This window comes from Oncorhynchus kisutch, linkage group LG22 (assembly GCF_002021735.2).
Source record: "Oncorhynchus kisutch isolate 150728-3 linkage group LG22, Okis_V2, whole genome shotgun sequence".
In the NCBI taxonomy this organism is placed as follows: domain Eukaryota; kingdom Metazoa; phylum Chordata; class Actinopteri; order Salmoniformes; family Salmonidae; genus Oncorhynchus; species Oncorhynchus kisutch.
In genome coordinates, this window is record NC_034195.2 from 10,871,132 (window position 1) to 10,886,493 (window position 15,362).

The following is a 15,362-nucleotide window of genomic DNA, read 5'->3' on the forward strand; positions in this document are numbered from 1 at the left end:
CTAAATATGCTTTACAGCCAAAGCTAGACAAGCATTTGTGTAAGTTTATCGATAGCCTAGCATAGCATTTTGTCCAGCTAGCAGCAGGTAACTTGGTCATGGAAATCAGAAAAGCAATCAAATTAAATCGTTTACCTTTTGAGCTTCGGATGTTTTGACTCACGAGACTCCCAGTTAGATAGCCAATGTTCCTTTTTTCCCAAAATATTATTTTTGTAGGCGAAATAGCTCCGTTTGTTCTTCACATTTGGCTGAGAAATCGCCCGGAAATTGCAGTCAAGAAAACGGCGAAAGATATTCCAAATTAGCCCCATAATATCGACAAATATGGCAAACGTTGTTTATAATTAATCCTCAAGGTGTTTTTCAAATATTTATTCGATAATATATCCACCGGGACAATTGTTTTTTCAGTAGGACCGATTGGAATAATGGCTACCTCTGCGCAATGTAGCCGCTTACGGGTATTCTTCAACATCAATGCGTAATAGTACATCACAATGTTTCTCCCAGATTAACTAAACACTTTCTATGCTTGATTTGAGATAATCAACACCGATCCTCCTATGAGGGCCCCCGCTGCTGAGACTGGTCAAGGACCACATCAGCTCCACCTTACCTGACACCCACTCCAAATTTCATACCGCCCCAACAGATCCACAGATTACAGAATCGCCATTGCTCTACACACTGCCCTAACCCACCTGGACAAGAGGAACACCTATATGAGAAAAAGCTTGACACTAAGCTCAAGGTCCTGGGAATGAACACCTCCCTCTGCAACTGGATCCTGGACTTCCTGTCAGGCAGAACCCAAGTGGTGAGGGTAGGCAACAACACCTCCACCACACTTACCCTCAACACATGGGACGCCCAGGGGTGTGTGCTCAACCCCCTTGTGTGATCGTGGACTACAGGAAACGAGGAGGAGCATGCCCCTATTGTCGGAGCTACAGTGGAGAGGGTCAAAAGCTTCAAGTTCCTCTGCATGCACATGAGAGGACCTGAGATGGTCCAATCACACCACCAGCTTGATGAAGAAGGTGCAGCAGTGCCTCTTCAACCTCCAGTGACTGAAGAAATCCGGCATGGGTCCTCGGATCCTCAAGAAGTTCTACAGCTACACAATCGAGAGCATCTTGACCAGCTGCATTACCATATGGTACTGCAACTGCACCATCTTACCATCTACCAACCCGTATCGGAGCATCGCGTCTTATACCAATAGGCTCAGAGACAGCTTCTGCCACCAGGATATCAGACTGCTGAACAGCTATCTCTTATTGCCTCCCTGCACAGACCTGTACCTTAGACTATTTGCTCCGAACAGATTATTTGCAAAGTATTTACATCCCTGTCTAACAGCCACACAGGCCTCACCAATTGAACCCATACTAATAGGTATTTTACAGTATTTACATCCCTGGTCTCTCTCTGTGTGTGTTTCAGGAGAGAAACCATACTCTTGCAACTGGGAGGGCTGTGACTGGCGTTTCGCCTGCTCTGACGAGCTGACACGACACTATCGTAAACACACGGGAGCCAAGCCCTTCAAGTGTGTAGCCTGCAGGCGCTGTTTCTCCCGGTCCGATCACCTTGCCCTACACATGAAGCGCCACCAGAACTAAACACATACGCACACGCGCACGCTACGACCACCTGAAATGTCACCAGAACTAAACACGCACACATACGTACATGCACGTGAGCATATGCACCGGCATAAACACCCAACCACCAACACATCCACCCACACACATGCTACGACCACCTGAAGCGTCACCAGAAGAGAGGGACACATCACCACCATCCTGAAGCCCCAGAATACATTGCACTGCATGAGGGCCAACACAAAGATCAAAATGTCTGCTCCTGTAATGACAACATCATCATTGGGAGGTATGGACTTTCAAAGAAACAGGGGACCATGGACACCTGCCTCCAATTGCTCCATGTGTTAATGGATGCACATTGTATGCCTGTCTGTCTGTATATACAGTTGAAGTTGGAAGTTTACATACACTTAGGTCGTTTTTCAACCACTCCACAAATTTCTTGTTAACAAACTATAGTTTTGGCAAGTCGGTTAGGACATCTACTTTGTACATGACACAAGTAATTATGCCAACAGTTGTTTACAGACAGATTATTTCACTTATAATTCACTGTATCACAAATACAGTGGGTCAGAAGTTTACACACACTAAGTTGACATTGCCTTTAAACAGCTTGGAAAATTACAGAAAATGATGTCATGGCTTTAGAAGCTTCTGATAGGCTAATTTACATAATTTGAGTCAATTGGAGGTGTACATGTGGATGTATTTCAAGACCTACGTTCAAACTCAGTGCCTCTTTGCTTAACATCATGGGAAAATCAAAGTAATCAGCCAAGACCTCAGCAAAAAAATTGTAGACCACAAGTCTGGTTCATCCTTGGGAGCAATCACCACATTCAACTGTACAAACAATAGTACGCAAGTATAAACACCATGGGACCACGCAGCCGTCATACCGCTTAGGAAGGAGACGCATTCTGTCTCCTAGAGATGAACGTACTTTGGTGCGAAAAGTGAAAATCAATTCCACAACAACAGCAAAGGACCTTGTGAAGATGCCGGAAGAAACAGGTACAAAATTATCTATATCCACAGTAAAACAAGTCCTATATTGAATTACCCTGAAAGGCCTCTCAGCAAGGAAGAAACCACTTCTGCAAAACCGCTATAAAAAAGCCAGACTACGGTTTGCAACTGCACATGGGGACAAAGATCATACATTTTGGAGAAATGTCCTCTGAACTGTTTGGCAAGAATGTCCGTCATTATGTTTGGGGAAAAAGGGGGAGGCTTGCAAGACAATAACACCATCCCAACCGTGAAGAACAGGGGTGGCAGCATCATGTTGTGGGTGTGCTTTGCTGCAGGAGGGACTGGCGCACTTCACAAAATAGATGGCATCATGAGGTAGGAAAATTGTGGATATATTGAGGCAACATCTCAAGACATCAGTCAGGAAGTTAAAGCTTGGTCGCAAATGTTTCTTCCAAATGGACAATGAACAAAGCAAACTTCCAAAGTTGTGGCAAAATGGCTTAAGGACAACAAAGTCAAGGTATTGGAGTGGTCATCACAAAGCCCCGACCTCAGTCCTATAGAATATTTGTGGGCAGAACTGAAAAAGCGTGTGCGAGCAAGGAGGCCTACAAACCTGACTCCGTTACACCAGCTCTGTCAGGAGGAATGGGCCAAAATTCACCAATTTATTGTGGGAAGCTTGTGGAAGGCTACCCAAAACGTTTGACCCAAGTTAAACATTTTGAAGGCAATGCTTCCAAATACTATTTGAGTTTGTAAACTTCTGACCCACTGGGAATGTGATGAAAGAAATAAAAGCTGAAATAAATCCTTCACTCAACTGTTATTCTGACATTTCACATTCTTAAAATAAAGTGGTGACCCTAACTGACCTAAGACAGGGAATTTGCACTTGGATTAAATGTCAGGCATTGTGAAAACTAAGTTTTAATGTATTTTCTAAGGTGTATGTAAACTTCGACTTCAACTGTATGTACAGGTTAAAATTCAGACTACTAGGATTGACCACTAATGTTATATATACAGTTGAACTTCAACTGTGGAACTTCAGCTGTGGCACCAGGGCCTCCCACTGTGGAGTGGGAGGCCCTGGTGCGCAAATGAGCAAGAGGACATTAGTGTCTAGTTTAAGAAACCGATTCCTCATGAGTCCTCAACTGGCAGCTTCATTAAATAGTACCCCCAAAACACCAGTCTCAACGTCAACAGTGAAGAGGCGACTCCGGCCACTAAAAGAAAAGATTATGATGGGCAAAAGAACACAGACACTGGACAGAGGAACTCTGACTAGAGGGCCAGCATCCCGGAGTTGCCTCTTCGCTATTTAAGTTGAGACTGATGTTGTCCACTTGCTCAGTCGGGCACTGGGGCCTCCCACTCCTCTTTCTATTTTGGTTAGGGCCTGTTTGTGCTGTTCTGTGAAGGGAGTAGTACACAAGGACTGGTCTGATGAGTCCAAATGTAAGTTTTTTGGTTCCAAAGACGTGTCTTTGTGAGACACAGAGTAGGTGAACGAATGATCTCTGCATGTGTAGTTCCCACCGTGAAGCATGGAGGAGGAGGTGTGATGATGCTTTGCTGGTGTCACTGTCACTGATTAATTTAGAATTCAAGTCACACTTAACCAGCATGGCTACCAGAGTATTCTGCAGAGATACGCCATCCCATCTGGTTTGCCCATAATTTGTTTTTCAACAGGACAATTACCCAAAACACACTTCCTGGCTGTGTAAGGGCTATTTGACCAAGAAGGAGAGTGATGGTGCTGCATCAGATGACTTGGCCTCCACAATCATTAGAATCTTTCGGAAGTAATGTTTATATTTAGAAACAGTCATGTAATGTTTATTTTTATTCCATATCTGGAGACAAACCTCTTTGTCAGAGGATAACATTACATTATCCTACATATATTTACAGTTTTATCTTCTATAGTTTGTTCAACAGTTCATACTTGTGTTATACATTATTATTTTGATTATTATGGTTTAATGTTAATTAGTCTTGCACTGGAACCTCACTATTTATGTATAAATGAAGAGTTTCATTCCAAAATCCTGTGTGTATATATATATATATATATATATATATATATACATTTTCAGAAATGTTGGTAAATTAGCTTTCATTGTTTACAGAAATTATGAAAGAGATGGGTGTGTTTCTTCACTATCTAATCATGGCATGGGGTTGTTCAATGACAGACATCTATAAAATATATTACTTGATAAATCATTTTAATAATAATCATGTTTTTTGGCTAAATGTAATATGTGCCCCACTCTCAGTGTAATAAGTAGTACTGCTAGGTTTTACATAGTCAAGCGTAACAAGTAACAGATTTTTTTTTATAAAGAATTGTACAAATTATACATTATAAAAAGTAGCAAATACGGTAATATGAGATCTGTATGTAAAACATTTACACTTGTAATTTAGCAGGCGCTATTATCCAGGGCGACTTACAGTAAGTGCATTAATCTTAAGATGGTCAGGTGAGAACACCACATATCAGTCAAATGCTGTAGGATATGCTAAACAATGGATGTATAGTGTTTAGTAAAAATGTATTAATAAAAAAATCGGAGAACATTCATATTTTACACACACATGAAGGTACCCATAAGCAATCATGATGAAGTCAATTCTGATGAAAAAACACAGATGTGAAAAATTGGTCGATAGTGTTTTTTTTAGATAAACTCTTTGTGTTCAACCTACTACAGCTCAAAATACATTCTATAGCCATATCATTTTTTTTTAACCTTAATACATTTTAAAATTAGAATCGTCCCATACAGACTTTGATATTTACAAATCTGTTTTTATATTTTGTATTGTAGCCTGATGAGAGTTTATCTTTTTCTAGTGTGTGTGCCAATATGATTCGTTCAGGTTACCACGTTCAAAGATATTGGCAGCAGGGTATGAGACGATGCCCAACCACTCCATGGAAATGTCACTTTTGTTACACTATTGGTCATAATAATTATTCATTAACGTAATGATGTTGGATGGACACATTTTTGGTATATATAGTACAATGTGGTCAAAGCAGAGTACATTTAGGGATGGGTTCCCAGGAAACCACCCCTGTATGCTGTGAATTGTTTTCACCTGCAAGTGACGATTGGCTGACCTTTGAAAGAGGGCTGGTAACTGTTCACCCTAAGTTGCCCTTATACCTATGTAACTACTTAGTAATAACTGAACTAAAGGGCTTAAGTCATATCTGTTTGGGCAAAACCCACAACTGGTTTTATACTGTGTGTCTGTCATTCTGTCTTTATGAATGGAATCTGTCTGTCTCCTCTGTTATGACCTTATCAATGTTTATACCATAAAGCATTCTTCCAGTTTATACCATAAAATCCATTCTTCCAGCCAGTACCGTAGGCTTAAAACATCAATAGGCCTCCCGAGTGGCACAGCGGTCTAAGGCACTGCATCGCAGTCTGGGTTAGGGAAGGGTTTGGCCGGCATGTCCCATCGCGCTCTAGCGACTCCTTGTGGTGGGACGAGGGCATGCACGCTAACTTCGGTCGTCAGCTGTGTACAGTGTTTTCTCCAACACATTGGTGTGGCTGGCTTCCGGGTTAAGCAAGCCGTTTGTCAAGTGCTTCTTGGCAGGGTTGTGTTTCGGAGGACGCATGGCTCTCGACGTTCGCCTCTCCTGAGTCCGTACGGGAGTTGCAGCGATGGAACAAGACTGTGACTAACAATTATAGTCACATTGTCTGTCGTCATGGATCAAATTCTATGAACTTGACAATGAGGGCAGACGGGGGCCGGGATGAGAGCAGACGGGGGCCGGGATGAGTAACCTGACAGAAAATGGCATGGTGCATGTTGGATAGGACAGAATGTTACTCTGCTAAACACAGAAGTGCGAAATTGAGGGATGAACTAATTTCACTAGCAACATACACTTTGAAAGCTAGCTTGCCAATTTAAACATAATTATGTTTTGTACTAAATTTTGTACCTGAATTGTATTTCCTTCACAGCTAGGTTTATTATTGTAGAGACACCTTTGCGTTGGTAACAAAACTATGATGCAGCAGCGTTAGTACTGGTAAAGCAGTGATTTACTCACTGAGCGACATAATAACTTATTTCAAATGGATTTCTTCACTGCACAGTTAGCTATGCTAGCTATAGCTAGATAGCCAGCCAAACTTGTATAGTTATTGAGCAACTGCTACTTGTTAGCAAGCTAGCTACACTCTTGCTGTAGCGCCGCTGTGCACGTCTCCAGAAACGACGTGTCCCAGCTGCATTAACACTTATCTATCCACTCATCAGAATAATATAGCTGATGTCTACCGTTTCACCGGCGTCAGCCCATCCAACATCCAACAAGTGAATTTCAGACCGCAGTAAGCTACAGTAGCAACAGGTTGGTAACAGAATACCTAGACAGATTTTTTAAAATTAAAATATATTTTTGGGATGCAAAAACGGGATAAATAATTTATTTTGTATGCATTTTAAAAATGTATTTTCATGTGTGACATACATCTGTAAATGTATTTGGAATACATGTGTGGAATTTAATTATTTATATTTCACACAAACATTTTCACATGCATTTTTCTCTGTATGTAAGGAGCCCATACTTGTTAGCTCGAAAATGTTTGTAAGGAAGGTAGTTACAAATTGACTAAAGCCTTCCCCATAACTGTCACGTAAGTCAAAGGACTTACACGTCATTGACACGGACTTCCACAAAGTTCCCACTTCGGATTTCCCACTTCAAACCCAAATATATCATACTTTGACTTAAACAATCAATTATTGATTTGCATCGTTGCAAAAATCATGGGTAAACTCTGCTGGCATTGTCTTCCAGTTGGATTTTCACTGGTGTGGGCTTTTAATATCTATTTGTTATATGTTCTTTATGTGACCATTAGTTGAAAAACAATTATTCTGAGGATACATTTTCATCAAGCGATCTAAGGAAAGTCTGCTCACATCATTCAGAATGCTATAGGAAGAAATGTTGTTCAAAGCAATATATTAGGGCTATTGGAGAATTGTATGCATCTCTATCATATGAAAAAGATAACTGCAAATCTGCTATATTTCTACAGACACTGCTTTCTACTGTGTGGCTGTAGCCTGTATCTGCTGTTCCCTACTGAACATGTCTGGCTGGGATTCAATCCAAGACGCACTAAAAAGCAGCATATTGCTGTTGACTTTTAAAGGTACATTACGCTTGAGCCGACATGCGTAGCATTTACCATTAATGTGATAACTGCAAACGTTTGGGAAATGTCCTTTATAGGGCACATGGCCAGCTGTCTAATGCGCTGCTATATAAGACGACTTGGAGAATCCCGGCCTCTGAACTGTTCTCAGTTCATGGCCATTTCTCTTCCGAAGAGTAGAACCTATTAATTTTGGTTTCCATGGAAGTGAAATAGAAGTCCACGGAACTATTAACCCAATTTCTGATGTCAGGTTTGATTGCTAAATAGTCACTCCTCCTACAATATCTCATAGCAGATAACACTTAGATAAGTAACAGAGAAATCATATCCAGCATTAAAAATGAAGGAACATCAACACGAAAACTGTATCTAGTTGAAATCTCTTTATTCATTCTCAGGATTTCACAACAACAACAAAAATAATACAATACACAAAAAAGTTGTTCTTTCAAATTTGTACAGAACTGATTTTGTTGCATACTGTAAGTATCAAAAAAAAAAAAATGACTGTATATAATCAATTATTAAAATAGAGCTATATTGTGTTTTGTCCTACATATATATATATATTTTTAATCCCAGCTCCCATCCTCGAAAGGAGGCCTTTTGGTAGGCCGTGATTGTAAATAAGAATTTGTTCTTAACTGACTTGCCTAGTTAAATAAAGGTTAAATAAAGGTTAAATAAATAATACATTTGTAATGGTCATCATATGAAGGAGAGGAGGACCAATGCGCAGCGTGGTAAGTGTTCATAGCTTTTAATGAAGTACTAGAACACTGAACAAAACAATAAATAACAAACAAACAGTCCCGTAAGGTGAAAGACAAAAACACTAAACAGGAAATAAGCACCCACAACTCAAGGGTGAAAACAGGCTACCTAGGTATGTTTCTCAATCAGGGACAATGATTGACAGCTGCCTCTGATTGAGAACCATACCAGGCCAAACACAGAAATCCCAAATCATAGAAAAATGAACATAGACTGCCCACACCAACTCACACCCTGACCATACTAAAACAAAGACAAAACAAAGGAACTAAGGTCAGAACGTGACAACATTGTATGCAACCTCTATTTACTCTCAGATTTGAAAATGCTAATCAGCATCGAAGTAGATATTATGCAAGACAAGCTCTTGCATGTCACCTTTGCTAACAGGTATTGTGTAAATTTAAAAACTTGCCGAAGTGTCACGTCAAATCCCACTCTGGCGCATGATGTTGCCGCTCTACTAACCAGCGGTACTGGCAACCCACATTGCACATACCAGCTCCCCATCGTTAAGCACACCTGGACTTCATCACCACCCTGATTATTCTTCCTTCATATAGCCCTTAGTGATCAGGCAGTATTGGTTACATTCAGGTTACATTCAGTACACAGCTCCTGTCTTGTATTATCTTCATGATTATTATTACACTGACCTTCTGTTTCCTGACTCCCTGCGCTACAGAATACTGCCTCGGCAAAAGATAAGGACATCTCCCAGCCAGTCGATGAACAAGGACACCTAATCCGCCAACACCACATCCACCACCATCTCGACGCCACCCAAGAGGATTCACCTCCAACCAGCAGAGGGCCTTCTACCACAAGCCATCCCAGCGAGCCAGTCCCCCAGACTACCCAGCAGGCCACCCAGGTCAGTGATTCCATGGCTTCCTACTACAGTGCTCCCTCTATTTCGCTCATCAGATGGCAGCCCCCACCACCGCGAGGTCCAAGGTTGCCACGGTCATTTCCCTACTGACCGGGCGGGCGCTGGAGTGGACTACGGCTGCCTGGGAGAGAGGAGAGGAAGATCTGGGTTCTTACGAGGGATTCATAGCTATGTTCAGGGTGTTTTTTTTGACCATCCACCAGAGGGCAGAGCGGAAGGTGAGAAACCATTCCAACTCCGGCAGGGTGCCCAGACCGCTGCAGAGTACACCTTCCGGACCGTGGCAGCCTTCAACGGATGGAATGAATAGGGTGTACTCCACACCCTATTCTCAAGAGGACTGCACGAGGAGGTCCAGACATAGTTGGCGTGAGACACCTGGGGCTGTGTCCCTATTGAGGCCAGGAGGGGCACTGGCTCCAGCAGTGTCCGGTGCGTCCCAACCCGGAGTCCACTGGGACAGAGGGACTTCCCCTTGATCATCCATCTCCCAGGGTCGGCGTGAGTGTTCCTTCATCACATTTTACACCATACCCTTCATGGTTTCCATTTCGCTGGCTGTCTCTCAGGTGTTGTCTCTAAAGCTCTAGTGGACTCTGGTGTCGCTGGGAATTTTATCAACCAGGCCCTCATCTCCTTCCTGAACATCACCGCGTACCTGCTCTCCTCTCCTTTTCCGGCCCAAGCCCTTGATAAACAACCATTGGAATCCGGCACTATCACGCACATCACAGCACCACTCACCCTTACCGTGGGACCCATGCACCAAGAAAGCCTTCCATTCCTCATCCTCGGCCTTCCGTGGCTCCAACGTCATGACCCCACCATCTCCTGGTCGAGGATGAAAATCACTGCCTGGGCACCTGAATGTCCCTTACCTTGCGGTTCCACATCGATTGAGAGTTATGTGAGTGACCTCCAGCCCATCAATCCGTCCTCCCATATTGTTGGCCCTGTGTTTTGGGACATAGATGTGGACATCCACCAGGCTCTGGAGAGTGAACCTGCGCCTGCTACCTGCCCTCCTGAGCACATCTACGTCCCCACGGAGGTGAGGGATTGGCTGTTGACTGATAAACCTCAAACTCGGAATAAGAAATACTACCATGCAGTAGGCACATTAACTTTCAATGTTGTACTTGAAACGATGTGAATTAGTTAAACAGGTAAACAATGCTACTACTGGTGACAGAACAAATAAGTTACAGAGGTAACAAGATAAATAGCACTACCAAAGTATCAGTAGCATGCAGTAAACATCCACAATGATCCCCAACAATATAAACCCACAGACTGACAGTGCTATTTATCTTGTTACATCTGCACTACCAACGTATCAGTAGCATGCAATAAACATCCACAATGATCCCCAACAATATAAACCCAGATTTACAGTGCAGATGTAACACGATAAACAGCACTACCAACTTATCAGTAGCATGCAGTACACATCCACAATGATCCCCAACAAGATAAATAGCACTACCAACGTATCAGTAGCATTGCAGTAAACATCCACAATGATCCCCAACAATATAAACCCACAGACTTACATTGCAGATGCACGTATGATAAAGCATTGATTGTTCTACATAAATGATAACACACATTTTTTTTACATTTGAACTTGACAGAGGAATCTACAGGACGAAGCAGGTCTGGCTGGAAACATTGAGGACTCATAATACAAGAAACTAAACCAAGGGACCTGAAGAATTGTCAATACTGTGGACAGAGAAGAATTTATGCAGCAACATTTGGCTTCAATTGAATGGTGAGATTTATACGTTTACATGTTGAAATGGTATGTTTTAGTTTGTGTTTTTTGTGTGGGACATTTAGACACCACTTTTTGACAGATAATGAATGCAATGTACATCCTCACCAGACATTCCTGCCGGATCAAGCCACGCTCCCTCCCTATGTAGCTAAATGGTCTCTTTCCAAATGAACTCCACAGGGAGATGGTGTCACTGTAGAAATCTAAAATACTCTATTGTTTGCTTACGTCTGAGGTGGTAAAGGTTGCTTATATCACTGAAAAGTGTTACATTGTAATTAATTGCTGAGAATGTCCAAAATCCAACAGAGTATATTCATTTAATTTCACCGCTGCTCTTTCACTGTAAATGTCCATTAATGTTATTAACACTTTTATTTGCATTTATTTGCACCAAAGAAAACAATTGATAGACAACAGTACAGATATCTTTTTTAAATTTTTTTAAATGATGTGCAGGTGTGTTTGGAAGCCCAAGGGCTTACATGAAAAACACACCAAAAAAAACAACAATATATAATACATCAGTACAAAATAAAAAAAAGGTTTGTTAAAACATAACGAAACTTACTAATTATGCATGTATAAATGAATTGAACCGTAATATTTGTTTTGTTTAAATGTGCGTGCCTGTGAGTGCTAGGCTATATGGAGAAGATTACTGAGGAGTTTGGTTCATCAGGCTGACCCCCAGTCTTCACTTGTAGTTATTGAGGGATAATGATGTTTTGGCAATGTGAAAGATAAGAATTCCAGAGTATGGTACCTCTATATCTGATAGTCAGTTCTCTATGTGAGGTTCGGCAGTTGGGAGGGTGAAGGTTATCACAGTGTCTTGTATTATCTACACTGAAAAACCCAACAAGTTCTGTGAACTCATTTTTTGGGGGGGGAAAACGATCGCCTAAAAGAAACGTCTGTTAAACTGAAAAGTTAAAAGTAAGGTCACACCTAATTATTTTTGAATGACTTGTAGTTAACCTAATGGTTTCATGCAAACTCTTTTTAACTGTACTTAACTTTAAAAGATTGTTTAATTAATTGAAAACATTTAATTGCTGCATCTTTAATTGCTATGCTTTCTCTGTAGCGCAATAGTCGTACCAACTCAACATATTAACTTCAACGAAACTCATTCTTTTGACCTTACTTAACTTACCATTTTTGGAAACCGATTACCTCGATTTAGTTAGGTACTATTAGCTCAAACTTTACCTAACCATGCTATCTTCTTAGTACACACAACTCAGTACACACAACTCAGTCAATCTTCAGGCATTCAATGAATCTTTATTCTAAGGTTTGAATAATATAAAAACAATAATATAGATTACTATGAATAAATAAATATACTGTACAAAATAAAACTTTGAATCAAATAAAGTAAACCATCTAAAATGTTCTTGACAACTCAAACCCAACTTCAATATTCCTATGCCTGTGTATTCCACTTTACAAAATGCTGCCTCCAACACAATAACTAAAGGTAACACTACCCAGGTTTCCCTCCAACCTTTTAATGAGAGTAAAATACATGTCAGACAAAAAAACCTCATGACAGGCCTGATGGTAACAGAAAATGTTTTGGTAAACTTTCCAAATGTCGACAAAACAAAATACACTAGACAAGGTGGGATCTTTTTGTCTCTGCAAAAATTAATTATTCGAAAAATGTCAGTGGAATTTTATTTTGAATTAAACCTTTATTTAACCGGGAAGGGCTCATTGAGATCAAAATATATTTTTCAAGAGCGTCCTGGCCAAAATAGGCAGCACCTGTCACACCCTGGCCATAGAGAGGCTTTTATTCTCAATTTTGGTTAGGCCAGGGTGTGACTAGGGTGGGCATTCTATGTTTATTTTCTATGTTTTGGATTTCTTTTTTTGGCGGGGTGTGGTTCTCAATCAGAGGCAGCTGTCTATAGTTGTCTCTGATTGAGAACCATACTTAGGTAGCCTTTCCCACATGGGTTTTGTGGGTAGTTGTTTTCTGTTTAGTGTGTTTTGCACCTGACGGAGCTGTTTCGGTTGTTCTTTTGTTGCTTTTTTTCTTTTTTTCCCACCTTTATTTAACCAGGTAGGCTAGTTGAGAACAAGTTCTCATTTACAACTGCGACCTGGCCAAGATAAAGCGTAGCAATTCGACACATACAACAACACAGAGTTATACATGGAATAAACAAAACATACAGTAAATAATACAGTAGAACAAAAGAAAACAAAGTGCAAATCAGGTAAGTTAATGAAATAAATAGGCCATGGTGGCGAAGTAATTACAACATAGCAATAAAACACTGGAATGGTAGATCGGCAGAAGGTGAATGTGCAGGTAGAGATACTGGGGTGCAAAGGAGCAAAATAAATAAATAAATACCAGTATGGGGATGAGGTAGGTAGATAGCCCATCTGTAAACAGCCCATCTATGTACAGATGCAATGATCTGTAAACTGCTCTGACAGCTGGTGCTTAAAGCTAGTGAGGGAGATGTGAGTCTCCAGCTTCAGAGATTTTTGCAATTCGTTCCAGTCATGGGCAGCAGAGAACTGGAAGGAAAGATGACCAAAGGAGGAATTGGCTTTGGGGGTGACCAGTGAGATATACCTGCTGGAGCACGTGCTACGAGTGGGTGCTGCTATGGTGACCAGTGAGCTGAGATAAGGTAGGGCTTTACCTAGCAGAAACTTGAAGATAACCTGTAGCCAGTGGGTTTGGCGACGAGTATGAAGCGAGGGCCAACCAACGAGAGCGTACAGGTCGCAGTGGTGGGTAGTATATGGGGCTTACGCCTATAATGAATACAAAGCTTATAGAAAGGGAATATTTGCATATGGGTGTGTTTGGTGGGTGGGGTGAGGTATCCAGAGTCACTTTGATACAAGGAGATTGTTGTTATGGACATCTCCTCTAGTCATTAACTTATTTTATCCAACATATCGTTTGCGGGATAAATTGCTTGAATGGCCCCAACAGCGCACTCAGGCATTTGGCGTCCTGTGCCTAGCTTCGCCCACGTAGAACAAAATTTAAAAAAAAATCTGTAGGCCACCAAGCGGTATTGTCTGTATGACAAAAACACTTAGACTTTCATGGGCAATCATTGTGTACTGTCTGTATTCGTACTGTAGCAGCATGATGCAGAATACACATCTCACAGACACATGTTAGCTAACACTTGCTAGCTAGCTACAACACAGATACTTACTTAAAGACTAATAAGGGTCATAAAAGCCAAAGTCATTCCTTTACTCATCATCATCAAAACATTTCTCCAGTTTTGCTACTAATAAGATGCACTGAGGCTAGCTAGCTATAACGTTAGTCTACAGTACATTTTAGGTATAGCAAACACAGCTAGCTAGCACAAACGTGTCTAGCTTGGCTTGTAGTGGTATTAGCAAGCCCTGTTATGGACGAATCAATCACCAAATTATACTGTACTGAACAACACTACCTCGTGTGAAAAGAGAGCTTATATTACTAGCTAGCTACCAACAGCAACTTACTCGTTCGTCATTTTCCCTCCGGGTCCAGCTGGTCTAGGCCGCTGCTGCTAGTTGATCTAGGAGGTTCTGAAGAACATCTCAGCACACCTCGATCCATATGTGCGTCGAAACGTTGATGGTCTGTCATAGACACACGGTCAATGGGGGTCTGCAGTGACCCTCTCCAGTAAGAACTGTCTGTGATCGAATTCGTTGCCACACAGACATTCACCAGTTGGAGTGTGACTGTAGTTCCCCATCGCTGCTTGCTGGTCTCGCAGTTCTTGCTATCTCAGTTCCTCTTCTATGTATTCTGGCTCAAATTAGTAGGGACATACTGCCCTATGTCAGTATATAAAAGAACATAAACTGTTTTGTCGTCCAGCTCTTCTTGCAAAGACTAATCATCAGAAGCAGCCATTGTAATTATTTAGCCATCTCGGATAGACAGTGCAGTAGGCTAGACAATAGAACGAGTCAAAATTCACCCAAGGCTGAAAAACGGCAGAAGAACGTTGGCTAAGCTGGAACACTAGCGCGATCCAATAGCAACTGAATGGAATTGAATGTTCGCAGAGCCTGTTTTAACTGGAGTGATGCTTAGAATTCCATTTTGC

The 15,362-nt window shown here is 41.4% G+C and overlaps 1 protein-coding gene across 5 annotated transcripts in view; it reads left to right on the plus strand.

Moving 5' to 3' along the window:
- LOC109866849 (Krueppel-like factor 5) overlaps positions 1-12,514 on the plus strand; it is a 40,805-nt gene extending 28,291 nt beyond the window's left edge. The window contains exons 4-6 of one of the 5 annotated variants that reach the window (XR_004204885.1): positions 9,276-9,464; positions 9,686-10,533; positions 11,117-12,232. Coding sequence is in view for 1 of the 5 variants with exons in the window: in XM_020455717.2 (XP_020311306.1) it covers positions 1,450-1,628 (179 nt within the window). In the remaining 4 variants the exon portion in view is untranslated. Of the gene's footprint in view, positions 1-1,449; positions 1,838-6,184; positions 6,997-9,275; positions 10,534-11,116 lie in introns of those variants that run through there. The other 4 variants (XR_002251744.2, XR_004204886.1, XR_002251743.2 and 1 more) reach the window with 4 other exon arrangements.
- Positions 12,515-15,362: the final 2,848 nt, after the last annotated feature.